Genomic DNA, 27,682 nt, shown 5'->3' with positions numbered 1-27,682 from the left:
TTAAGTATGAATAAAGAGTTGACAATTTCCCCTCAAAAAAAAAAAGTATACTTGCTAGTGAACTATTAAGTTGTTTGTAGTTCAGTAGCTTTAGGACGAAATACAATTTAGTGAATTTACCCCCAGATTATAAGGGCATTTTTATTTCATATGTACAAGTTTCAATTTTGTTGATTTAATACCTCAAGTTACCACTCTTAGATTTCATGCCCGTATGGCCGTATCATTAACATTGTAAAGACAAGAAAAACCTTCATCTGCTTATGAGGTTGGTTTAACTACTGATGAGATTATTTTCTCATATCTACCCAAAAAAAAAAAAAAAAGATACTACAATACAAATCACAACTCTCAATTTCCCGGCCCTGACACACACACACACATATAAAATATATATATATATAAATAACGAAGAAGTGGATATATATGTGAACATTCGCATCTCAATATCAATGAAAGAAAACTGATAATTCAGTTCAGTCAAAATTGACACAATGGTAACCTAGCTTTCTCACCCATTTTGTTCTAGTCCAAGTTAACCTACCAATTCCGACTTGCACATAGGAAACTTAATTTGGATACTTAATCATCGATCCGTTTAGTAAAGTCATTGGTAACCTCTATGAAAGTCTTGGCCATGCTAAAGCTTGAGTATGAACGCAATTAGCAATTAATTCACTTATATATTCACATAACGTGTGCAAGTCATATATTAATTCTTGATGGTTCCATACGTATTAATTAGCGCCAGGGCAGTCAACATACATAATTAATTAGATGTTAATGGCTATTCGACCCTTTAACAGTTCAACATATAAATTTGATGAGATATGCATGTAAGTGTAAACACACTGCCTTGATCATGTCAATCTCAAATTCTTAATTTAAAGATTAATTAAGCAAACAACTACTTAACTATTGATATATCATCCAATCATACATTTGAAGATTCAAAAGTAAGCACCCATATATGCATGATGCTCGATTAGGGCAACTATACGGCAATTCATTTAATTTAAGCAAAAGAAGGCTCGGGATTGTCATTTTCTATTTCCATTGTCAGCACACGATTGTCATATTCTATTTCCATTGTCAGCACACCTTTTTTTAGATTGAGATCGTAGGTTCCCCCCGCCCCTTCTGTTTTCCCAATTGAAGTGCTTAATTTGTTGTACCAGATGGCGTGCTTAAGTGGACGAAATGCTAGTAAACTTTGATTCCAATCCCGTATAGAATAGCTTTCAAGTTTATTTTGATAGTAATTAACATGGAATTAATTTTGATTCCACTTGTAGTTAACCTCCTCCATAGATTTGAATCTATATCTCCTTCAAATTAAATCAGTGTGGTACCTGGTCTATAGATAATAGATCATCTTCTTTGGCTTTAAGAGCTAGCTAGTTGCTTGATCTTTATTGTATTTTTTTCTTCTTGATTCAAGATCTTAATTGGTTGTCAACTGCTATATATTGTAGTTTAGTTCCTATGGGTTTAGCTTACTTTTTCAGTAATCTGCAACAAAAAAGTTCCAGGTCAACTAGGTATGATTAGGACTAATTGCCCTAATAAGGAGCCGTGAACGTAAATCAAACTAGTTCTCTACGGGGTTGATTTGGATAGGATCAAGTGTGTAAATGTGAGAACTTCATCATACAAATTAAAATTTTGGTTTATCTAGCTAGGATGTTACTTCAAAGAGGTATTTCAAAAACGTACATCTACTTGATACATCACGACGACTAAACTTTGATTTCGTTGATTTTTTTATAAAATAGAAATTTTAAAAATAACTCAAATCATAAAACTACACTATCAAAATTAAAATTTATTGCTTGCTAATATTCCTCATATAAACATACATTAACTTGGGCTAGGAAATTCTATAGACCATACTGTATATATTACTGTACTAGCTAGCTAGCTGGAATGTAATGAACTTGTTGCATGCCAATTAATATACATTGAACCATATAAGGTGAATCCAAATAAATTTTGTGATTATGTGATCAATGAGAATTTGTTTTCTGGTGGCTGCGTGTGTGGCGACTTTTCTCAAATTCATCTGCGCAGCTAAATTAAGCTTATTGAATTGAATGGGACTACTCTGCGTAGACTTCGCAAAGCTTCCAAGTTGCTGATCTCTATCTCTGTGCTTCAATATATATATATATATATATATATATATATATATATATATATATATATATATATATCGTATCCTTTGATGTGACACAGCTGGTTTACATACACACACACACACACACACAGAAATCAATCTAATTGGGCAAATTATACTAATGCAACTTTGTTATCACCCTTTGAAAGTGGGCTTTAGCCGTCAGGGTTATATTTCAACTTTGGTGACTACTGCAAAATAATCTTCTATCTAAAGCCAACTTCGATCTCGACATCTTGTTGCTCTCGATCTCAGCATTCCAGCCATATAGATGTCGGGACGCTCATCATCATCGTCGTCTGTTCTGGTCCTTTTCCGGTGTGCTGCTGCCATCTGCTGCTTCATCTTTGGCCTTACTGGTGTAACAGAAGCTCAGGCTCCTTCTCAAGCTCCTTCAACTCAACCTCAGGCCACCACTGATCCATCTGAAGGTTTCTAATTCTTTCTCCTCCATATATACGTGCTTTTTTCTTTTGCTTAGTTTCCAAATAACGAAGCAGTGCATGCAGAGTAATATGGATATTGTGCATAGCTATGCATCGTTCTATATGATCCAAGTTCGATTCAGGAGGATTAGTTGTTATGGAGTCATGGAGAGCTCACATTGTCCAATGAATACGAAAATGCTTTAAAATTTCATTTCTAGATTTCTGACATATTAATCCTGGCGATTTGTCCATGAAACTACTACAAAGAGCAAAAAGAAAATTAAATAACAATAATCATTACCTAACATAGGTCCACAGTATCCAGGTACAACCACCTGAATGACTTTTAGTAGGTTGTCATAAAAGAAAAATAACAATTTGGTGCCAATTGGCTTTTCACCAATTTGGTGCTTATAGACAACATAAACGATAGATAACACCACCCTAGAGTATTTTGAAGCTGCTTCAAGATATTGGAAAGCTATCCTCATAATTTGATCAACAGATTACATTTAAAAATATTTGGACAGAAGCAAACTTCCTACCTCATGCAATCACATAAGTTGGTCATTCTCAACAAGTTGCAAGCTAGAACAATTCTCTTCCTCTTTCAACTTCTAATGCTTTGTATCATGATCTTTTATATTTTGGTTGTCTTAGAGGAGACTTTATTTAGCCTTTGTTGTTTTTCTTCATCAATTTAATTTTTTTTTTTTTTTAATTCTTTTTTTCCTCTAGTACGTTGTTGTCTGTAAGAAAGACAATAAAACTAAGAATACTACTAGTTATATCGTATTGCCAATTATTAATGAATTATGATTGTTTTTCTCAAATATAATTGGTCTATCCTATGTACCACTGTGGTTTCACCACGGAATTTTGTTCTATCCATTGTGAGACAACAGGTGGATATGTAATAACTTTCTTAACCTTTTTTTTTTTTTTGATCGGAATAACTTTCTTAACTTGAGTTTTATCAATGAAATTATCATTAATAAAAAAAAAAACTATGATTGTTTTTCTCAAAATATAAAAATATAAAAGCAAAAAATCAAATTATATGTCATGTTCCAAAAAAAAAAAAAAAAACATATACCAATAGCTTAACTATCGAGAACAAGTTGACTCTTCCTCTTGGGCAATTTTGTCACTTTCACGAGGCCTCTCAAGTAAAACCATCCCAGAAGTAAAAACTTTGATAGCCATCAGTCCATCACCAGTGTGAAAGTTCTTCTGCCGAGGCCATTGGGAAAGTAAGTAACTGCCACACCCACAATAGAGTTAATGGTTGATGGGTTTCAACTTTTGAACCATTTTGGCAATGGAAGCAGAGGTCCTCATCAGCCCTTAACTCCTATTGAGGGTGTGGCTCTGCGGCACTTGCAAATGGGGTCATCTGCAAGGTTGAATTTTGATATCTGTTGAACAAAGAAACTTAATTTCAGGTATTCAACCTATTCAGTTACTGAATCATCATGTCAGTGATATATTCATTTCTTACAATTGATGGTGCAGTGAAAGCTTTGAATTCAATCTTTGCGCAATGGGGGATTGAGGCCAATGTGAAGCAGTGGAACACAACTGGAGACCCATGTAGTGGAGCTGCCATTGACTCCACCGCATTCGACGATGGCGATTACAACCCCTTCATCAAATGTGACTGTTCTGATAATGTCACTTGCCACATTACCCAACTGTAATTTAGTCTCTTACTGTCTTTGTTTCTACTTCAGTGCCACTCTAAAGAACCATACTTTACCTTCAAAATGACACCATGCAATGATGCTGATTTGCATTTGCAGGAAAGTTTATGCCTTGGATGTTGTTGGTGTACTTCCAGATGAGCTATGGACATTGAGCTACCTATTCAATCTGTATGCTGTTCTAAACTATTGTGCTTGAGTTGGCCTCACATTAGTTAGTTAAGTTTAATACCTAATTTGTAATCTTTGTCTATCTTGTTTCAGTAATTTGGGTCAGAATTACTTGACAGGACCTCTCTCTGCTTCCATTGGAAATCTAACTAGCATGCAATACTTGTAAGCCCTTCTAAATTATTTGAAAGGTTTATTCCACACATATGGCGATACTTCTGGTGATATTGTTATTTTTCAGTTTGGTGTTCATGATCATTATTTTAATTTCTATTGCTAGGAGCCTTGGCATTAATGCTTTATCGGGCGAGCTACCAAAGGAACTCGGAAATCTCACTGAATTGCTATCATTGTAAGTTTCCTCACATGGGAGCCTCGGACAACCTGACATCTTTGATGTCATGTTGTTTAAACCATTGATTAGTTGCATTCTAGATTTGAATGTGTGATTGTGTAGAGGAGTGATTTGAGTACAGGAGAAGATTATCCTTATTTGAATGTGTGATCAGGTGGATTCTTATTTTGCTTCCTTTCCATGTGATAGCTTTCTGCATATCAATCTTTTATATATATAGGTCACTATAATATGGTACAACATGTCTTTCCAATATAATGCCAATTGAGGTATACAGTATACCCCAATTCAGGCATGTGATTGTCATCTTATACTTTCTTGTACTTAATGTTGATGATCTAAACCTCTAAGAAACATTCATGGTAAGTTCTAACTGACTGTCAATTTTGTAGTGCTATTGGGACAAACAACTTTTCTGGTCCTCTGCCATCCGAACTAGGGAGTTTATCAAAATTACAACAACTGTAAGTTTGGTTTTCTTTTGATTTCCTTTTCATAGCTGATGTATGAGAGGCGGTCATCTGTATTTAAATGATTCTGCAAATGTAAAATGTGTAGCCTCGGTTAGCAGAGTTGTTACCCTCATACTATACACTGTGTACTTATTTGAAACCCCAGCACAAATCCTTAGTTAGTAACAATTTACCATGGATGAAGTCATGGATACAAACTTTGCAAATCGAAAAGCTGACAGAATTCTCAGTTACATTACATTTTTAAACTGATTTATTTGAACAACATTCATCTGTTCTTTAATGAAGGCTCAGCATCTATTAACTCAAGATTTATAAAAAGATGGTAGTGATAAAGCTATAATAATCCGTTGCTGTCTACTTCGCAGTTACCTTGATAGTTCTGGAGTTAGCGGTGAGATTCCATCAACATTTGCTAATCTACAAAGCTTGCAGACACTGTGAGAAATTTATGAACATGTTTCTTTTCGCCAAATGAAAAAGCATTAAGATATATGCACTAGATTTGTTATATGTAATATCTCTTAGATGATTACATTTGTTTGTTGCAGTTGGGCATCAGATGTTGAACTCTCTGGCAGTATACCTGACTTCATAGGAAATTGGTCAAAGCTTACTTCCTTGTAAGCTACTCTAAATAAATACTCGATATCTATATTTGTTCCAGTTCAGTTAAATGATAATAGGTTCATCTTATAGCTAGGCTTTATAAGCTTAATGTTTATGGAGGAAAAATATATTTTCCACTAATAGTAAGCTAAATGTTTTGCTAGGAGGTTTCAAGGAAACTCCTTTGAAGGTCCTATACCATCTGCACTTTCCAATCTGACTTCTCTGACAGAGCTGTGAGTATCTAGATCTACTTGTCATTTTATGTTTATTAAAGCATATCTTCAAAGCTAATATCTCCTGTGTGATGTGATAATAGGTATATAACTGACTTATCTACTACCAATGGGAGCTCTTCTCTTGGGTTTATTAAGGATATGAAGTCTCTATCTGTCTTGTAAGGAGAATCTTTCTTGCTCAAATTTGAGTACTCAACTTCTGGATCATACTTCTATGCTTTTGTTCTCCATCCAAAAAATATGACAAGTTGGTTTGACATCCTGCAGAGTGCTAAGAAATAATAACATTTCTGATTCAATTCCTTCCAACATTGGAGAATACCAAAGTTTATCTCAGCTGTAAGTTTTTATTGGTGATTAAAGACCATTATATTGAGTAAACCCAAATTGTCCAACCTGGAAAGGAGAGTACCATATCCTAAAGTCAATGCTATCCCCTTCTCTATTATATGGTTAACCAAAAATTATATTGTTTATAATGAATTTCACTAGTACTGGATGCATCTATAATGGTATTTTCTGTATCAGAATTTTTACCACTGACTGTGTTTGTCCTTCAGGCTTGTAACTCTATTATTATTTAATTACCAGGGACTTGAGCTTCAACAATCTAACTGGACAAATACCAGACTCGCTGTTTAATTTGAGTTCTCTTTCCATCCTGTAATATCTCAAGCCCTCTTACTTGTTTTATATTCCTCCTAAACGTACTCTTCAAGTACTAATTGAGGCATGTATTTCTGTCTTCATGATTAGGTTTCTTGGAAACAATAAGTTGAATGGTACTCTACCTGAATCTAAAAGCTCATCTCTTCTCAATGTGTAAGTATTTCAGCATGTTTTCCTTAAACATCATCATAATTCATTACACTTGGAGTTTTCTGATAAATATGTTCTGTATTTGATGAACTCATCTGAGTCATCTCTTTGTTGATATATATAATGTACTTACTTCGGCTTTATCTGAACTGTACAATATCAGCTTCTACATGAACTTGAAGGATTCTGAATGCCCCCACTTCTTTTTCTAATTAACTCATAATCTTTTTGAGTTACCTCATTACTAGATGCTACTGTTCTTTAGTTGATAATTTGTACTAAATGCCTACAACTAAGCAATAATTCCATAGAAGTACAGATTTATATGCAGTAAGCTACAATAACTACTGAACAGATGTTTCTCACCACTAGAATTTATCATAACAGGACTATTTGACAACGGGTTATGAGAAGGAAAATAGTAAATAGCAATGAGTTGCAGCTAATTGTCTAAAGTTCACCCCACAAAGTGGCTACTTTTCTATAGGAGGCTTGCATTTATTTATTCAGTAATTTACTAATCTACTGTTTCTGTCCCTTCAAGTTGGTTAGGAGCCCATTCTTTGTCCTACAACTTGTTCTGTCAGTCAGTCAGTCAATTTTTTTTTTCTCAAGATATGGATTCTCATTGCTGGAAATCCTGAAACATAATCTTGTGGGTTCATGGGAAAACATGTAGAAAGAGGGGTTTTAGATTCAAATTAATATGATGCAAAATCATATATCAGAGTATTGATAGGCTTGACTAATGCCTGAATTCTGATAATGGTCGTGGTATTATTATATTTAATTGTATGAAACTATGAACTATGTAATTGATGTATTTGTCATGACATGTATGCAGAGATTTATCATACAATAATCTAGTTGGGAGCATTCCTTCTTGGGTCAACAGAACGAATTTACAGCTGTATGTCCTAATATTGCAGTACATATTTATTTTTCTGTTTCCAACATGATTCTTTTTTTTTTTCCTAGCTTAATAACTTCTTTACTTTTTTATATATCAATTTGTTAGTTTAGTAGTGTCAGTTTTTCCAGCAATCATAACGATTTTGCTTTGGTAGGATGTCCTTGCATTTATATACACGATGACATTAACATTGAGAATTTCTTTGGGTCTATTTGCAGTAATTTAGTTGCCAACAACTTCACCCTGGACAGTTCAAACAGCAGGTGATTCTGTGCATCTTAGCTCACTTTCGGTGTATTGAACATTTGATTATGCATATGAGTCACAAGTCATTATCACGCATGCCTGTCATTGTTTTGTGCTTTTGTTTCTCAATTGAGGCTGCATCCAAATCCGTGTGGTACCGGCTTAGATCCTGAATCAAATCTCTCATTATTTCAGTTCTGACTCAGGTCACACTGTCAATCCGATGATCTATTGGCCTTATCATCATATGGTTTCCCAAATATAGCTTACATCAATATGAGAATATCAAATTATCAATTAACCATCATTACGTACTTGAATATAATCTATAATAACAGAAAACACAAGACTGAACCAAGCAAGTAAACCTTTTGTAATCTACATTTGTCCTACTCCTTAGGAAATGAGGTCAATATCAACAACTTAATGCCTAGAAACATAATTGTGTTAGTCAGGCACTTCTACCTATAAAGAATATTTCTTTGTTCTTTTGGACTCAAATAATAATCACATTTCCCATTTACGTTTTCTTTTGTTGAAAAAAATTTCGGTGGGCATGTTTAGATAAAGTTTTTTTTATTAATTGTTATCCAACGAAGGAAATGAATATTCCTCAACGAAGTATTTTACTATTTAATTGTTGTACTTCAGTGCTCTTCCTTCGGGGTTGAATTGCCTTCAAAGAGACTTTCCTTGCAACAGTGGGTCTGGAATTTGTAAGTACAGTGCACACCTTATATGTTGTTAACATTGTAACTGAAATGCCTTTGTGACCATTATGTGATAGCCCCGTCTTTCTTATCTTTATGCAGATTATAACTTTGGGATCAAATGTGGGGGTCCTCAGATTACGTCTTCTAATAACATTGTGTATCAGACGGAAAATGAGACCCTTGGTCCAGCTACATATTTTGTGAATGACGAAAGCAGATGGGGAGTTAGCAACGTTGGGTATTTCACTGGAAGCAGCAATCCTCAGTACACAATTTTCTCCTCATCTCAATTCAAAAATACTCTAGATTCTGAGCTATTCCAGACTGCAAGGCTCTCTGCTTCATCACTTAGATATTATGGCTTGGGGTTTGAGAATGGTAACTACACAGTGAACCTACAGTTTGCTGAACAAGCTATCCTAGATTCTACTACATGGAAAAGTCTTGGGAGGCGCGTGTTTAATATTTATATCCAGGTCTGCATCATCTTAAGGGATCTTTTTAATAATATGTTCTGAATTCCTGTGACTAACATTTCTCTGTGAATGAGTAAGTTGATTATATTTTGTTCCAACTTGCTATTGCCTTGATTTAAGAAGATGTTAAACTCTATAAATCATTTAACTGTGTTTTGAAATTCATCAATTGTATATATTGTTTAGGTCAAGAATCAAGATGCACTTTTAAACCTGATGGGGGTATTAGAACAATTCTTGAAAGTATTCAAAAAGGCATTGAATCACCAGTCTAGCTCTTGATTCTGCACCTTACTCCCTATCTGTTTCCTTGTACCATCACGTATCTTTTATTTAAACCCAAGAATTTAGTCCAATGTAATCACTTTTCAAAACCCAGTTCCTATTAAGTAATTTTAAATCTCAAATTTTCAACTCTTGGGATAATTCATTAATTCTTTATAAACAAAGTTTAGCTAATCTCTCAAAATTTAGTATAATTAATCTGACCCTATTTGTTCCTCATCTCTCTGTTTTCAGGGAAATCTGGTTCTAAAGGATTTTGACATACGAAAGGAGGCAGGGGGATCTTTCCTAGCTGTTCAGAAGGAATACACGGCTCAGGTTTCAGAGAACTACCTTGAAATCCATCTCTTTTGGGCCGGAAAGGGGACTTGTTGTGTACCTGCGCAGGGTACTTATGGACCTATTATTTCAGCCATTAGTGCTACACCAGGTAATATACTATGGAAATTTAAGATGCAATTTAGGATGTTTAGATCTTACGTTTTCTCAAAGTGGTTCCATGCTGTTGACTCTAAAGGTTTTCTACAGATTTCGAACCTACTGTCAGTAACAATACTCCAACTAGTAAGAAGAACAGGACTGGGCTGATTGTGGGGATTGTTCTTGGTGGTGGAGTTTTAATTCTGGTGATGGTAGTTTTCTTCATTGTTCGAAGAAGAAAAAGGCCCGACTTCAATGATGTCGAAGGTAAACTGTTGCTTCTATTGTGAAAAAAGGGGATTTTCTTTGTAGTCAAATTCTTTGTTTATGCTTGCATTTTATGTAAATGAGTACTTTTCTATCTAACTTACAAGAAAGCTGAAAGCCTACCAGCTAACACAGTAGGTATGTAAGCAGGTGCTCGAGGCCTTATTAAACAAATATTAAAAAGATCAATACAGTCTGAGAGACATAATATTGTGTTCTGTTGAATCTGCAGAGCTGTTAGGGATTGATATTGGACCGCTCACTTTCAGTTATTCCGCACTAAAGTCGGCTACGAATGACTTTAGTCCGGAAAACAAGCTTGGAGAGGGAGGATTTGGACCTGTCTACAAAGTAAGTTGCTACTCTAATCAATGACATGGTGTGGCTGAAACTATGTCAATCCCTAATGTTTACTGGTTCATTGAGTCCCAACTGCTGCATATCTATTGCATCTTCCTAAATGCAAATCATGACATCATATAACACCACACCTAGTCTTTCTTTTTCTCTGATTTCCTTTCTGTAATTATCTTCTTATGTTCCTAACTTCCTATGAATGATGATCTCCCAAAGCTGTCCACGTTACCCTGAGATTATGAGTCATAAGATTGTTTTAAGTGAAATTCCGGTAAAAGTAGTAATGTTATAGTGAGATGAGGAAGAAGCATTACTGTAAAAAAGGCTGAAGGCATAAGCACATGCATCTTTGTGATTGCCATGTAAAAACTGAATTGAAGTCTGTCCAAGCTATAAAGACATCAGTTGCTCAAGTCTAAATGGACTTGAGGATATTGGGAACAAGTTTATATTAGTTTTTCTAAACACTTGGAATTTTGTTATTGATAGGGTACCCTTAACGATGGAAGAGTAATTGCCGTGAAGCAATTGTCTGCAGCATCCCACCAAGGAAAGAACCAGTTTGTAACTGAGATTGCCACTATATCTGCCGTGCAACACAATAACCTAGTGACTTTGTATGGGTTCTGCACTGAGGGAGTTAAAAGGCTCCTTGTCTATGAGTATCTGGAAAACAAGAGTCTTGATCAAGCGTTATTTGGTATGAGAATAACATTATTGATTTATTACTCTTAATGTATAATTTATGAAACATTATAAAGATATATTGTTACGACTTGTATGAAACAGGAAAGAAAAGTTTGAATCTTGATTGGGCAACACGATTTGACATATGCTTGGGAGTAGCTAGAGGTTTAACTTATCTTCATGAGGAATCAAGGCTTCGAATTGTACATAGAGATGTGAAGGCTAGTAATATTCTGCTCGACTCTAATCTTATCCCCAAGATATCAGATTTTGGTTTGGCCAAGCTTTATGACAATAAAATGACCCACATAAGTACCGGGGTTGCGGGAACAATGTAAGATTTATCATATTACTATGGTTTTTCATTTTCCATTTGTCTTACAAATAAGTTAGTTTAGTTTGTTAGTGACAAGTAGTACACATATTTGTCAATGATGCAGAGGGTATCTTGCACCGGAATATGCCATGCGTGGACACCTTACAGAAAAGACCGATGTGTTTGCATTTGGTGTTGTAGCTCTAGAGATTGTCAGTGGTAGGCCAAATTCTGACCCGAGTTTGGAAGAAGATAAGATGTATCTTCTGGAATGGGTAAGGACATTATCTTATTTTCCTGTCGATCCTTGCCCCTCCTAATTTTATGAAGGCTTTTCAGTTTTAATCCTTGCTATGTTCATTGTGTATGCTTCCACCACACCTATTGTCTCTTAAAACTTGGGGTTCATCAAAACATTCATTCTCGTTATCTTCTGCATTGTTTCATATTTTTTGATTGTCTTTCTGCTTCTCAGGCTTGGAACTTGCATGAGAACAACCGTGAAGTCGAACTAGTGGACTACAGATTATCCGAATTCAATGAAGAAGAAGTAAAAAGAGTAATGAAGATAGGACTTTTGTGCACTCAAACATCACCAATGCTGCGACCGACAATGTCTGGTGTTGTGGGAATGCTTACAGGAGCTACTGAAGTGACAGCAGTAACTTCAAAGCCCGGTTACTTGACCGACTGGAAATTCAATGATACAAGTATTGCCAGCAACATAACACTTGGTGTGTCAACTGAAGGAACTGATTCTAGCTATTACAACTCATCGGCTAGTACAAGCATAGTAGGGGATGCAAGGCAAACACCTACAAATGACACTCGTGCCATTCTTCACAATACTGTTAATGATGGTCGGTGAGAAGTTTGAAGGAATTGAATTAAAAGGCACACAGCACGATTGATTTTTATGTTCTATATAGGTAGGTAGCAGTGCATATAAATTTCTCAAAAAAAAAAAAAAAAAAGAAGAAGAAGGTAGCAGTGAATGTACACATAATTTGAAATTCTTGATTACGAATGTAAATTATATGTAGATTTCTCTTCTCATGTATTGGTTTATTATCTTGTTCCCTTTTCTTTAATTTGGTTGGAATTTTTAATATGAGAGTGAATTCATATTTGTAATTCAGACAAATCTCTTTTCAGCGGAAGTACCAAAGTCATTGAACTGATTTTCGTGATTCATGAACACTTCTGTCAATAACGAAAGCACACGTCTGCAAAATCCAAATTCATAAAGCTTAGTTTGATTAGAATCTCTTTAATTGGTAATTTCTTGTGGCCAATTTCTAAATTATCTTTTTGAAATCCAATTACCCTACCCCTTCTCGCCATCATAACTGAAATCAAACTAGATTGTTATTCCAGTTCAGTTTTGGTTCATGTGATCCAAGTATCAAAACCGAAATGGATCGACTTAACCATATAATTCGGTTATGGTGTGATTCGGTTCCACCATTACATTGAATTGAATATAACGTTCACCAAATTCACACATCTAGAGACCTTTTTTTTTTTATCAAAAGATGAACTTCATTAATGAACGAAGATTACAATGAGATTAGGAGCAAAAGTTTTTAGAAGAAAGCTTTGCCCACCTTAGACTTCACACTCGAAGTCCATACTGACACACTGGTGAAGCCAACTAGGCCCCGACTCCAAACATAATAAAGGTTGACTCAACTTCAAGGCTTCTTTAGCAAGGCGATGTGCAACTTTGTTACAATCTCGCCTTACAAATCGCCAACTACAACTAGCAAAAGACTTAAGTAACTGTCTAACTTCATCTAAAATATGACCTTCAGAACTTAGATCCTCACTACTATCATTTAAAGCATTGAAAATTGTCAAAGCATCTCCCTCCACTTCCAATTTATTAAACCCAACATGCAGAGCAAACCTTAAACCATGAACCATCGCTAAAGACTCCACTGCTCTTAGATACTGCCAAAAGTAAGTCACCATTTTCATCTCTTAATAAAGCACCCAAACCTCTCCCACCAGTAGCAACATTTACACCACCGTCTACATTTAGCTTGAGAAAAGGAAACAGAGGTTTTAACCATTTATCACCATTGGCCATCATGTGAACTGAACTTGGGGGAGCAACCGCAGCCGAAAGAAAATCAGCAAGAGAACAAGCAACCTGAGATAGCAGAGTGTTAGCAGCGGTGAACTTGTGTTGGAAAATCTCTTCATTTCTAGCTTGCCAAATGCGTCGACTTAAACACACCACAAGAGCAAGTTCCGAAGTGGATAAAACAGAAGCTGCTTATTGAAAAAGGTCCATAAAAGACCCTTGTTTCCAACTACCAACTGCACTACGGAATGGAGAGAGCCGCCAAACCTCCTTGGCCTTGGGGCAAGACCAAAGAGCATGGATTATCATCTCAGGAAATAAATTGCAGCGGGCACAAATTGGAGTTAAAAGCAGATGACGCCTATGAAGGTGAAAAGCACAAGGTAGAATATCCACAAGAGCTCGCCAAATGAACATTCTTGCCGCTGTTGGGACTTTAAGATTCCAAATACATCTCTAAATGGGGTTGTCATGTGAGGTCGAGCTACCTTCTTCGCCACTCTGCAAATCTCTTTTAAGCTATACCAACTTATATCCACTCTTTACTGAGTATAATCCATTCTTGGTATAATGCCAACACAACCTATCTGGAACCGGAGAAAGAGGTAATGGGATGGATAGTATTGCCTCAACCTCCGAATCCCAAAAGGTGTGGACAATGATTTCATAATTCCAACAACCATCAGCACCTATCAGGCAAGAAACTGGAGCGTTGAACAGAATACCTGGTGGGGACTGGATGCGGAAAGAATGAGGTAAAGGCACCCAAGCATCCCTGTAAATTGAAACTGAACTGCCATCCCCAACTCTCCATCTTAGGCCAGAAATAAGGAGTTCCCTTCCCCAAAGTATGGATCTCCAAATGTATGAAGATGATCTACCAACCGGTGCATTGAGAAACGAAGTGTGTGGGTAGTAACGACTTTTATAAAATCGAGCAACGAAAGAGTCTGGTTGTGAAAGCAATCTCCATGCTTGTTTAGCTAATAAAGCTTGATTGAAGTCCACAAAATCTCTAAAACCCAAGCCGCCTTGCAACTTACTCCGACAAAGTTTAGACCATGATAACCAATGAATGCTTTTCTTGCCCTTCTTTCTGCCCCACCAGAACCTTGCTGAAAGACCTGACAAATCATGACAAAGATATAGAGGCAACCGAAATACACTCATAGAGTAAGAGGGGATAGCTTGAACAACAGACTTCAATAAAACCTCATTTCCTGCCTGAGATAACAGTTTTTCCTTCCAACCACAGACCTTGTGCCAAACTCTGTCACGCACAGACTTGAATAAAGATCTTTTGTTTCTCCCAGCCAAGGTTGGTAGACCCAGGTACTTTTCGTGGCATTCAACCACTGGAATTCCCAAGAAGGAGCTGATAAAGTCTATATAATCAGGTGCAATATTGGGAGTGAAAGAGAGGGCAGACTTTTGGAAATTTATTTTCTGACCAGACACTTCTTCATAAATAGTGAAAATATTGCGAAGAACCTGGGGGGTATCTTGATCAGCCACAAAGAACAGGAGACTGTCATCAGCATGGAAGAGATGAGAAATTGGTGGAGCAGAATCCGATGGTTGTAACCCATACAACAGACCCGTGACCTCAGCGAATCTTAGTAAACTGGAGAAACCCTCTGCCACAAATAAGAAGAGATAAGGAGATAGAGGGCAGCCCTGGCGAATTCCTCGAGTGGGGACAAAGCACATATATTGACATTTTTTTTTGGGTCCTTGATCCAAAGCACTAAAATCAGCTAAAATTGTCGAACTTACTCTAGCAATTTTTTTTTTTTAATATTCTCACTAACCCAATTTGAAGCAAAATGACAATTTTACCCTTAACCTATTTAATAAACTACATTTTATGCCACTCTTTCTCTCTCTCTCTCTGATCTCCACCTCTGGTGCAGCATCGAACTCCGGCATCACGATCTTGGACGACATGGCGGCGATGACGTTCACGCTTGAAGACGACGAAGAAGCTCAGGTCGGAGCTACCTCGCCGGAGTCAAACTCAGTCTTGATGCAGAGAGTCGGTGAGGAGATCGTCGGCGGCGAGGGTGGTAACAGGTTCTTGAGGCTGGTGTAGACCACTGCTCTGCTTCTGCTGCTCTTTCGCAATCCCCTCCACTGCTTCTGCTACAGGTCCTGGGTCTGTAACCGTCGAAGAAGGGAGAAGAAGAAGACGTGGGTGCCCAAATCAATTTTATTTTATTTTATTTATTTATGTATTTTTTGTAAATTGTGGACATAAGTTCTAAAAGGAAAGAAAAAAAAAAGTTTTATTATGTCGTAATAAAACGACTATTGCCCCAATAAATGTTTATTTCCCTCAATAAGTGTTTATTGCCCTCAATAAACGTTTATTGACTCAATAAAAGGTTTTGAACTGATGTAATCTCTTCATTTTCTTCCTCAATAAAAGTTTAGTTTGTTTAATTTAAGGAAATTAGTTCCCCTTCCCCCTACTAAACCTTTATTGCCCCCAATAAACATTTATTGGGGGACAATAAACCCTAATAAAAATGGCAATAAATCTCTCCATCGACTTATGAAATCTCTGACGATTTCTTTGGATACCTCCGACAGGAGAGGTTTTCAGAGAAGTCCAGCAATCAATGAAGGGATTCCTGCGACCAGCTATCAGACTCCCGCGACCGGCGACTGGATTCCGGCGAAGTCTCCTATGACTTCTCTCTCCTCCATTTTCTCTCCTCCACTCTCTCTCTCTCTCGCTCTTTCTATGTAACAAAGGGGTGAGGGCAAAATTGGGTATTGGGGAATACATTATTATAGTCTTTATGGGTAAGTGGGACAAAAAATAAGTGAGTGGTGTAAGGGGGAAAAAGTCTCAAGAATTAGGATAAATGGTCAAAAGCCATTTTTTGTTTTTGTTTTTTACGCAATCACAATATATTGTCTTTTATTGTAATTTTGTATTTGAGTAATTTAGTCTTTTAATAAATCAAGAACTTGTTGTTTTAAACAAAAGAAATAATAGTGTCGGTGAGCTGTGACCTATTGGTTAGGTAGCCTAACTAACACCGTGGAGGTTACGGGTTCAAATCTCACTCACATCAAGGATGAGGTGGGGTGGGAGTTACATTGTCGCTCAACATTATTAAAAAAAAAAAAAAATGTATGGTGGTAATGACATTAAGTTTCCTATAATTTTTTTTGGGCAAAATACTATTTAGTCCCTGAAGTATGCCTTCATCCTCGTTTCAGTCCCTGCCTTTCTAATTTAATCCCTAAAGTCCTTGAACTCAAAATTTTTAGTCTAACCGGTCCATTCCCTCCATTTCCTCCGGTTGCTCGATGATGTGTCAGTTATGTACTTGCCAGCTCAGCGCCACGTAAGACACGGAACTTGTAAAGTGACGAGAATGCCCATGGCCTCAATCAAAATGCAATTGGGGTTCCTGCTCAGAGAGAACTCGAGGAGAGAGAAAACAAAATGCAATTGGGGTTCCTGCTCAGGGAGAACTCGAGGAGAGAGAAAATAGATCTGGGTTTCTCTCCCTCCTCTACCAGTGGATATCTAGGCACCACCGTGCCTCACCTCCACCACTATCGTGCTCAGCGGCCTCCGACGATCCACCGGCAGCCTCTCTGTCGTCCGTTGATGCTCGGAAGTAGCCCACGCTCCGTCGCATCGTTGCTTGTATGACGTCGTTCTCCTCCTCTCTTCTCTCAGAACCCCCAAGTCACTCACCCACCAACCAATAGAATTAGCAGAAGCGATCACAATCCAGAAAATGAACTCCGGCGTCACCATCCTCTACCATCCACCACCACTCAAATCACCAAACAAACCAATCTGAGCCTCCAAAATCAAGCTACTCACAAACCCAGAACCACTGCAACCAACCTGAAAACCACAAACATTAACCAAGCACAATTTCAGAGCTAAATCTGCCTCTGAATTTCAACCCAGAAATGGACGATTCGTTTGATTCGTTTCGGCTGATCGGAATAGACCCACCCACCACCGACAAACTCGGACCAATAACACGATCGTATCTCTTTCCTTCTGTGTCTAACAAATTTTTCTCTCTAACAAATTATCAAATTAGGGGCAGCTAAGTTTGCTTTGCATTTCCGGTCATTTGCAGCTAAGTTTGCTTTTTCACAATCCTGATTCGATCACAATTGTCCATTTCTGTGCCTTGTTGTGGTCATCGATTTCCTATTAGAAAATGCAAAGCTTTGTTGCTTTTTCACAATCTTGGTTAATGTAGGGCCAGCTTGATCTTTAGCCTCTGTTTGATTGCTTTGAAAAAAATAACGGAAAGTAAGGAAAGAAAGAAATCAGATTCCCTGTTTCTATTTTTGTGTTCTTCGTTTACTGGAAATCAAGAATCGCACAAGATAAGAAAAATTTCCAGATCAAAGGAAAATCTCTTGTTTCTGGACAGAGGAAGAAAGAAGATAAGAAAGAAGAGAGATGAAAAAGATGCTGAGACAATTTTACTTTGCTCTTTTTGCTTTGCTTTTGACTGTTTTGATTTCGTGTTCGTGATTTGCTGCGATCCCTGAGGTAAAGTTGTCTTTGCTACTGGGTCGTCTTCGTTTGTGGATGTTTCTTTCAGGTTTGATTTGATTTTTAATTATGTCGAGGTTGTTGATGAATTGTGGTTTTTGTTGCTGCTAAATATTTGAGGGTTTGTAGTTGAACTCTTGACCATTTTGGAGGAAATTTTGGAAGAAACTGAAGCAGGGCATTCTCGTCACTTTACAAGTCTCGTGACTTACGTGGCGCTGAGCTGGCAAGTACATAACTGACACGTTATCGAGCAACCGGAGGAAATGGAGGGAATGGACCGGTTAGACTAAAAATTTTGAGTTCAGGGACTTTAGGGATTAAATTAGAAAGGCAGGGACTGAAACGAGGACGAAGACATACTTCAGGGACTAAACAATATTTTGCCCATTTTTTTTTTGTATAAGATCTAGATGGAAGTTAGGAAAATGAATATGACATTATGTTACGACCACTTGACATACCATAATTAATTGATCGATATGAAATTTATCATGCTCTAATCTGTTGGATAAGAACTGAACCCGAAATGGTCAAATACTTAATAGTAATTTATCTCTTAACTTAACTGCTTGGTGACAAGTAATACTTGAATGTTCTTGATTGCATAAAGTGATAAAACCTACCAGGAAAAATTTGAAATACTATTACTTGCCTTTTTCATTTTTTGTCAACTTATCACTTGCCTTGTTTAAGTACGCCTGTTCCAATGTGGGAATGCAACTTAAGGAGAACATTGTAAATCCTGATTTTCTGATTTTACTGAGAGAAAAACAACATACAACTCGAGGAGAATATTTCTCAGGACTAGGTAAATCCTGATTTTCTTATTTTACTGAGAGAAAAACAACATGAGCCAACCAACAAGTTTCTCTAGTTTTAGTTTGAGTATAACATGATGCTGTCCCTAAGGGCAACTCCAACCTTGGGGTGCCAAACCAGATTTTGGGCCATTTTGAGACTTTGGATCTCCAACCATGAGTTTTTGGGGGGTCTGGTCCTATAAATATAGGATTTGGACTCATTTGTAGTCTCATATTTGAGACTTTTCCAGGACCAGATCCGAAGACTGTTCATGGGCTCCATCCATGTGGCTGCGTCAGCCCAACTGAAGATGCAACGCGCGCTCCAAGTGAAGTGAAGAAGACGCGCGCTACAAGTGGAAGAAGGAAGCTGACGCGCGCTGAGGCGTTGGAGAGAGAAAAATTCGGCCTTTGGTTACTCTGCCGAAGCGGGGCCCGCGTGAAAATCTTTCCCCTGCCGACCGTTGGGGGTTCTCTTGTTTGAATATGGACGGCTTTGATGTGGGGTTTTTTTTTTTTTTTTTAACTGAAACTGATGTATATTAAATCTAAGGGCTGAGATTTGAGGTAAAAAACCAATCAATGGCTCTTATTAAATCATGGGTTATTAATTCCATTTTGTTTTAAAAAATATATAAAAATAACCAGAAAAATGAGGGAAAATAATATACCCGTTGGAACAGTAAATTGTAGGAAATTCTATAAATACCAACCCATTCTTTTCTATTTCCTCACACCAAATATCCTCTATCTCCTTCACAATTTTTCATTCATTACCCCATCTTCTTGTTCTTAATTTTTCACAATTTTTCATTCAAGAATAATTTTTAAATATTATGATAAAAATATAAATGTAAATTTTATTTTATTTAATTAAATTAACATATTTTTAATATAATATTCATCAAACTTATACTCATATTATATTTTAGTCAAGAATAGTGAAAATAACACCCCCATATAGCACCTCATGGTTGGAGATGCGAATTGAGTCCTATATGAATAGTGCAACAAGGAGGTGCTAAAATGAGAATAGCACCCCCAAATAGAGCCAATGGTTGGAGTTGCCCTAATAGACCCAATAGGAATGAAAAGTGGTTTCGGCCATAAATCTGAGTCCAAACCGACCTATGTGAAATTAAGGTTCAGATTGAGATAGCTTAGCTTAAATCGTAACTCGTAAGCACTTGTAGCTTATGAAAGTTGCTGTTTATCGACTTCTATAAACAGTAACTTAATTTTTTTTTTTTTTTTATGGATTAAATTCTGCTTACTACCCTGTACTTTCGAGGGTTCGTCAGTTTAGTCTCTGCACTTTTAATTTAATCAGAAAAGTCCTCGCACTCTTCAATTTCATCAAATCGATCCATTTCCTCATCATTCCGTCAATTTCCACTGTTTAGGTGCTGATGTGTTCGGACGCCGTTTGATCTGTCAGATTTGTGGGACCTTCCCACATGCAAAATTCCCAAGCTACCCCTCCAATATATCTCCCTCCCTTTTCCCACCCGAGCACCTAATTCCCCAGAACCCCGTCTTCTCTTCTTCTTCTTCTCAGAGCTCTTCTTCTTCTTCTCAGAGCTCTTCTTCTTTTTAGCTTTTAGTTATGGTTCCTCACTTCCTCCACCGATCAACATGGCCGGAAGAAGATGAGAGAGAGACTGATAAACAAGAGGGGGTATGGGTTCATTCTTCAACCTCTCATCAATGTCCTCCCTCGCGGCCAAAGATCATGCTCACAGCAAACCTAGAAAATTTAAGTATTTGGGTGTGCGAATTAACCCAATTTGGTTGAGATGAGTCCTCTAGATTCAACTAAGATGCAGAAAAACCAAATATGAACAAAATTCAAATCAAGATGCATGTAAACCCAACATGAAAATCAAAACCAAAGATATAGATCTCTTCCCAAATCAAAATTTCATTCTTCTACAAAATTTCGTTCTTCCCAAATCCAAATCGGAAGCTCATTACCAACCACACCCAGCCCAAGAGGTTCAAGCTCGTCTGCAGCTCCAACGGCGCATTCCACCCCCGGCCACCGTCTGGGAAGCTCCGCTACGTCGGCGGCGAGACCCGGATCATCTCCATCAACCAGACCATTGCATTCTCCAAGCTCCAGTCGAAGATTTCCGATCTCTCCCCCAACTCCCCGACTCCGGATCGAGCTCCTGTGCCGCCTACGCGTCAACTCCGACGACGACGTCCGCCGCATGGTCGAGAGAGAACTGAAGAGTTGAGCGACGATCAACAATTCACTTCTCTTCAGGTAACTCCAATTTTCTTCTCTTCAAATTCAATCAAGATCTAAATCCTTCCGCTCCTTTTTCTGATCCAATTCTTTTTTCCACAGTCAACGATTCACGATCACGACTAGGATCTCGGGTGCTGGATTTGCAGGTGAAAGAAATCTCCGATGGAGTGGACGACGGTGCAGCATCCCGATCTACGACACGTCGCGCGGAGTAATAACCCATGCAGCCTCATGTCGTCATAGACCCTGACCTGGGTGGAGGATGGGAAGGCGGTGGTTAAGAAACACTGCGACGAATCGCTGAGGAAGATGGTGTTGAAGCAGCAATTGCTGGCCAAGCAACTGTGTTTGGTCAGTGGGTTTGGTTTTAGTGAGAGTGATATGGAAGTTGGTAGCAATCATGATGAACCCCCATTTTCACTCTCATAGTCTATGGGCATTTTGGGAATTTTACATGTGAAAAGGTCCCACAAATCTGACAGATCAGACGGCGTCCGGACACGTTAGCACCTCAACAGTGGAAATTGATGGAAAGATGAGGAGATGGATCGATTTGATGAAATTGAAGAGTGAGAGGACTTTTCTGATTAAATTAGAAGTGCAAGGACTGAACTGATGAACCCTTGAAAGTACAAGGTAGTAAGCAGAATTTAATCCTTATTTTATCAAATACATTTTGGCTAATTAACTTATAAGTTAAGCATTTTTTACATCGCATAAACTATGCCAAACTGGGCCTAAACATACACGAAATAGTTACAAAGACTCCAGCTTTTTGCGTGTGCGAGTCAAATTGAGAAGGACGTCGTTCCCAGTCTGTTTTGGGGTGCGCTATGACTTGTAAGTCTTTCTCTTAACTTAACTCCTTGGTGACAAGTAGTACTTGAATGTTCTTGATTGCATAAAGTGATAAAACCTACCAGGAAAAATTTGAAATACTATTACTTGCCTTATTTTTTTGTCAACTTATCACTTGCCTTGTTTAAGTACGCCTGTTCCAATGTGGGAATGCAACTTAAGGAGAACATTTCTCAAGACTAGGTAAATCCTGATTTTCTGATTTTACTGAGAGAAAAACAACATACAATTCGAGGAGAACATTTCTCAGGACTAGGTCCTGATTTTCTTATTTTACTGCGAGAAAAACAACATATGCCAACCAACAAGTTTCTCTAGTTTTAGTTTGAGTATAACATGATGCTGTCCCTAATAGACCCAATAGGAATGAAAAGTGGTTTCGGCCATAAATCTGAGTCCAAACCGACCTATGTGAAATTAAGGTTTAGATTGAGATAACTTAGCTTAAATCGTAACTCGTAAGCACTTGTAGCTTATGAAAGCTGCTATTTATCGACTTCTATAAGCAGTAACTTAATTTAATTTTATTTTATCAAATACATTTTGGCTAATTAACTTATAAGTTAAGCATTTTTTACATAGCATAAACTATGCCAAACTGGGCCTAGGCATACACCAAAGACTCCAGCTTTTTGGAGAAATTTTGAAAAGTAACCTATTTTTGAGGCTTGAATTGAGTTTTAACCTTATTTTTTAGATTCATTGAAATCTAACCCAAATGATAATTAAAAAAACTACAGTACCCTTCAAAATAATAAAAATATCTAAAAGCCCATATGACCGTCTTCTTCAGTTTGTGCAGTCTTTTATTTGAGTTCTCCAGTTGATAGCACACACAACCACCAAGACCTCCACCCAGTTTTAGGCTTTCAATGATTAGACCAACTTTATTTTAATGAAAATTTGTTGGCAGATGCTCGGCGAAGAGCAGCACTTTACGATGTTTGTGACCAGTTGGATTGACCTTGACAAAACCAATAGAAACTTCCTATAGGATTCTCACTCAAGACCTTCATTATTCATTTGAAAGGTTGATCATAGCTGGAATTTAAAGCCAGCAACTTGTTAGAAGTAGCGTGTGGCTTGAGTAGTTAAAAAAAAAGGGATGCTCTATTTCCAGGATTGGATTAGACCGTGGTATTTGATTCGCCAAATACATCAATGATCTTGTTTTGTTTCTCAGTTGAAAAGAGATGTTGAGCAATGGAAGGAGCATTTTGATAAAAAGATTTTATCTTGACCGACTCAATTTAGATATTAGTGTTTGTTCGTACAACTGTACTAATCAATATTCTTAGCAAATTCGAACTCGTCCACAGTGAAGGACATCTCCTTTTGAGGAGTGCATAACAATCTATTGATTGTACTTCCTAGCCAATGCCATGAGAGAAGACTCGATAATACCACCACGAAGCTCGCCGAGTAGAGCTAATTCTTTCTGAGTGCTGCAATCCTTCTCCTGGAAAATGAGCCTCTGCTGGTCCAGCGGGATACTTTCCTTCTCCTGGATCTTGGCCTTGACGTTGTCGATGGTGTCGCTGGACTCGACCTCAAGGGTGATGGTCTTCCCAGTTACGGTTTTCTCAAAGATCTGCATCTCTAGGCTCTCTCTCTCTCGCTCTCTGTTTCCATGTGTGGCTAAAAGGTATGCAAACAATATTCATCCACGGTGAAAGGCATATGAAAGCCTTCATCTACTTATCCTTCACGTTTTCACTGTAAAATCAACCATCAAGAAAATACTTTTTTCATGAGAATATGGTTCTCAAAAGTGTTTCAATCAACAAGAGAGTATTTTAGTCATTTTACTATACCAAAAGGTTATTTTTCAACTATTTCTTAAATGTAGGTCAAAAGTCATATTGAAGGCTGAAAATTGGTCATTTATCTAAATTTCTCAGCTTTTTGCGTGTGCGAGTCAAATGAGGACGTCGTTCCCAGTCTGTTTTGGGGTGCGCTATGACTTATAAGTCTTTATGCAAGTCTTTACACATCGCATTCTTTCAATCCATTTAGCCTCTTCATCAACACTTCAACAGTACCAAAGTGGAAGCCAGAAAGCCATGTACTCGAATCGGAAAACCAATCAATGGCGCTTAGTGTTGTACTCTTCCATGTTAGTCATCACCATGATCACAGGTACATATCATAGGATCATTGAAAAAGTTGCAACTTTTATGTTCCTAGTCTAATTTTAGTGCGGCATAGTCTCATATATCTGTATTTGTGTCGTCTGAGTTTGATATTGTTTACCAAGTTTGTAAGTGTATTGCTATTGACTCACAGTTGATGTTGTGGCCGGAGATTCACTAGACACCGACAAAGAAGTTCTGCTGATCCTTAAGGCGTTTCTGCAAGAACAAAATCGAGTAAACCAAGGTGAATACTCAATATGGAACCAGATCAGCAACGACCCATGTGAGTGGCCTAGAATATCATGCAATGGTGAAAACAGAGTCACTGCAGTTAATCTCGCCGGTAGCAAAATCTCTGGTGAGGTTTTCAGAAATTTCTCTTCCCTGACAGCACTGTCACACCTAGACCTGTCCATGAACACTCTTTCTGGAGCTGTCCCAGAGGACCTGAGTCAATGCCTGAGCCTCAAGTATCTCAACCTATCATTTAACATTCTTGAAAGTGAGCTGAAATTGCACGGGTTGAGTCAATTGACTGTTCTTGATTTGGCTGTGAATAGGTTTTATGGGGATATGAAGACGAGCTTCCCCGGAATTTGCACAAACTTGGTGGTACTAAATGTTTCATTGAATAACTTTACTGGTAGGATCGATGAGTACTTTGATGAATGTTTGAATTTGCAGTACTTGGATTTGAGCTCAAACAATTTTAGTGGTGATGTATGGGTTGGATTCACAAGGCTTAGGGAGTTTTCAGTAGCTGATAATAATCTCAGTGGGGTAATTTTGCCTTCTGTTTTCAATGGTAATTGTAGCTTAGTGAATTTAGACCTGTCAGAGAATAACTTTTCTGGTCGAGTTCCAAAGGAGATTTCAAATTGCCGGAATTTGGTTACTTTGAATCTATGGGGAAACAAATTTACAGGAGTAATTCCATCTGAGATTGGGGGCATTTCAAGTCTGAAATCTTTATCGTTGGGCAATAATACTTTTTCTAGAGTGATCCCAGAATCCCTGTTGGAGTTGAGCAGCTTGGTCTTATTAGATTTGAGTAGGAACAATTTTGGAGGGGATATACAAGACATCTTCGGGAAATTCACACAGGTGAAGTTTCTTGTGCTGCACTCAAACTCGTACAGGGGTGGTATATATTCATCCGGAATTCTTAAGCTACCCAATGTTTCTCAGTTAGACCTCAGCCACAACAACTTTGCAGGTTGTTTACCAGTTGAAGTTGCCCAAATGCAAAGCTTGAAGTATTTGTTCCTTGCCTACAATCAATTCAATGGAACTATACCACCAGAGTATGGAAATTTGCTACACCTCCAAGCACTAGACCTTTCCTTCAACAGCCTAACCGGGTCAATTCCCACCACCATAGGAAAATTGAATTCTCTCTTGTTGTTGATGCTTGCAAGAAATATGCTAACTGGTCCAATTCCTAAGGAGTTGGGGAATTGTACTAGCTTGTTGTGGTTGAACCTTTCAAACAACAAGCTCAATGGGACAATCCCATCTGAATTGAAGAATATTGGGACAAATGTTGGACCAACATTTGAATCAAACAATCAGGACAAGGATCAGGTCGTAGTTGGATCTGGGGAGTGCTTAGAGATGAAGAGATGGATTCCAGGAGACTACTCTCCATTCAGTTTTGTGTATACAACCCCTTCTCGGAAGAGTTGTAGAAACAAATGGGATCAGCTACTCAAGGGAAATGGCGGTTTTCCCATGTGTACTCCTGGTAGTAGTATAAGGACATCAAAAATCTCTGGTTATATTCAACTGAGTGGAAATCAGCTTTCAGGTCAGGTCCCTCCGGAGATTGGTAAGATGCACAACTTTAGTATGTTGGATATGGGTTTCAATAAATTACACGGAGAACTCCCTGCAGAGATCGGACAATTGCCACTTGTAGTGTTGAACCTCAGTAGAAACAGTTTTTCAGGCGATATCCCAATGGAAATGGGAAACATGAAGTGCATGCAGAATCTGGATTTGTCCTACAACAACTTTTCTGGTAAGTTCCCTATAAGTTTAAACAGCTTGACTGAGCTAAGCAAGTTCACCGTCGCATACAATCCACTCATCTCTGGTGTAATTCCTTCAAGTGGGCAATTGGCAACATTTGAGGAGGAGTCCTACCTTGGGGATCCCCTCCTTATCCTTCCGACATTTATTAAAAACTCCCCTAATTATGAGGATGGTGGTGACACCCTCCTTATCCATCCAGAATTTATCAACAACTCCACGGATCATGAAGATGAGGTTATAGGTCAAGGATTTTACAACGGCATGGGGATTGGGTTTGCAGTAGGATTTTGGGGAGTTTGTGCAAGTTTGATTTTCATCAGGTCCTGGAGATACTCATACTATAGGTTCTTGAATTTTTCCTATGACTGGCTTTATGTGCGACTCCAAAAGATGTGCTTGGAAGCTGATGATTAATTAGTGGTAATCTCTCTCTCTCATTCACTATCGTACCTTGTAATGATTAATAATCTATATACAAGATTGATAATCATCTTTTGTGTGTTTGTGTTGGAGCCTGGTTTGATTTGGGATACAACCACCACAAGATGATGTGATTTTTTTTTTTTTTTGAAGGAGGGCCGGTGCGGCTGCCCTCAAACCTTGATTAATGAAACCATAGAATATTAGGGGGGGACATAGTGCCTGAACCCCGTATTATAATATGTAATATTCTAACATGCACGAGATGATGTGATTTTATTATGCTCTAATAGAATAAAGGGTTCTTGACCCAAAGCACCAAAATCAGCCAAAATTATCCCACTTACTCCACCAACAGATTTTTGTTCCCACCTACACAATTTAACAAAAAATAACCATTTTACCCTCAACCCAATTAAAAAATTACAACCATTGCCACTAAACATCAATCTCTCTCTCTCTCTCTCTCTCTCTCCCTCCTGACCTCTGGCTTGGCGCATGACCCAGGCAATATCTTTGTCTCTCTCTCTCTCTCTCTCTCTCTCTCTCACTCTCCTCCGGCTCCTGCGCATATCGATGGTGCGCCACTGAAATTCTCGGCGGCCGTCAGGATCTCGATCGCTCCAAGCCGCGAAAGTATCGAAGCGGTGATCTCCGGCGGGAGTTCGAGCCAGTTACGGCGGCGGGCAGGGGTGGATCTGGACGACGATGGCGAGGGTTTGGGCTTTGAACCCAGGGTTTTCTGACGACCCGAGGACCCGATGATCCAATTACCAGAATTACTAGAAGTTGAACATGGCTGGGAGAGGTCCGATCAAAATGGAGCTGAACAGAATCGGAAGCAAGTAGAGGAAGACGGCATGCAGCAGTTAGGCGTTTGCTCCGATTTG

At 38.1% G+C, this 27,682-nt stretch overlaps 2 protein-coding genes across 4 annotated transcripts; both read left to right on the top strand.

The window, feature by feature from the left end:
- The first annotated feature begins 2,368 nt into the window (after positions 1 to 2,368).
- Positions 2,369 to 12,774, top strand: LOC133728604 (probable LRR receptor-like serine/threonine-protein kinase At1g56140). 3 transcript variants are annotated; one of them, XM_062156024.1, is made up of 24 exons: positions 2,370 to 2,607; positions 4,120 to 4,300; positions 4,407 to 4,478; positions 4,572 to 4,643; positions 4,759 to 4,830; positions 5,226 to 5,297; positions 5,675 to 5,746; positions 5,858 to 5,929; positions 6,080 to 6,151; positions 6,235 to 6,312; positions 6,422 to 6,493; positions 6,746 to 6,817; positions 6,911 to 6,976; positions 7,818 to 7,883; positions 8,105 to 8,149; positions 8,784 to 8,848; positions 8,945 to 9,321; positions 9,841 to 10,036; positions 10,135 to 10,293; positions 10,526 to 10,644; positions 11,140 to 11,350; positions 11,440 to 11,671; positions 11,778 to 11,928; positions 12,129 to 12,773. In XM_062156024.1, the coding sequence occupies exons 1-24, from the start codon at positions 2,448 to 2,450 to the stop codon at positions 12,519 to 12,521; spliced, it is 3,147 nt and encodes a 1,048-aa protein (XP_062012008.1). In that variant the 5' UTR covers positions 2,370 to 2,447; the 3' UTR covers positions 12,522 to 12,773. The 3 variants fall into 3 exon arrangements, with proteins under 3 accessions (XP_062012009.1, XP_062012008.1, XP_062012010.1); XM_062156025.1 differs by lacking the exon at positions 5,675 to 5,746 and having other exon boundaries at positions 2,369 to 2,607; positions 12,129 to 12,774; XM_062156026.1 differs by lacking the exons at positions 2,370 to 2,607; positions 4,120 to 4,300 and having other exon boundaries at positions 4,434 to 4,478; positions 4,598 to 4,643; positions 12,129 to 12,770.
- Positions 12,775 to 24,241: 11,467 nt separating this feature from the next.
- On the top strand, positions 24,242 to 27,114 carry LOC133732800 (probable LRR receptor-like serine/threonine-protein kinase At1g74360). The gene is made up of 2 exons (XM_062160385.1): positions 24,242 to 24,342; positions 24,490 to 27,114. Exons 1-2 carry the CDS (start codon positions 24,267 to 24,269, stop codon positions 26,784 to 26,786), a joined length of 2,373 nt encoding a protein of 790 aa, XP_062016369.1. The 5' UTR covers positions 24,242 to 24,266; the 3' UTR covers positions 26,787 to 27,114.
- The last annotated feature ends 568 nt before the right edge of the window (positions 27,115 to 27,682 follow it).

Source organism: Rosa rugosa, chromosome 2 (genome assembly GCF_958449725.1).
Source record: "Rosa rugosa chromosome 2, drRosRugo1.1, whole genome shotgun sequence".
NCBI lineage: Eukaryota > Viridiplantae > Streptophyta > Magnoliopsida > Rosales > Rosaceae > Rosa > Rosa rugosa.
This window is presented reverse-complemented; position numbering and strand designations above follow the sequence as displayed.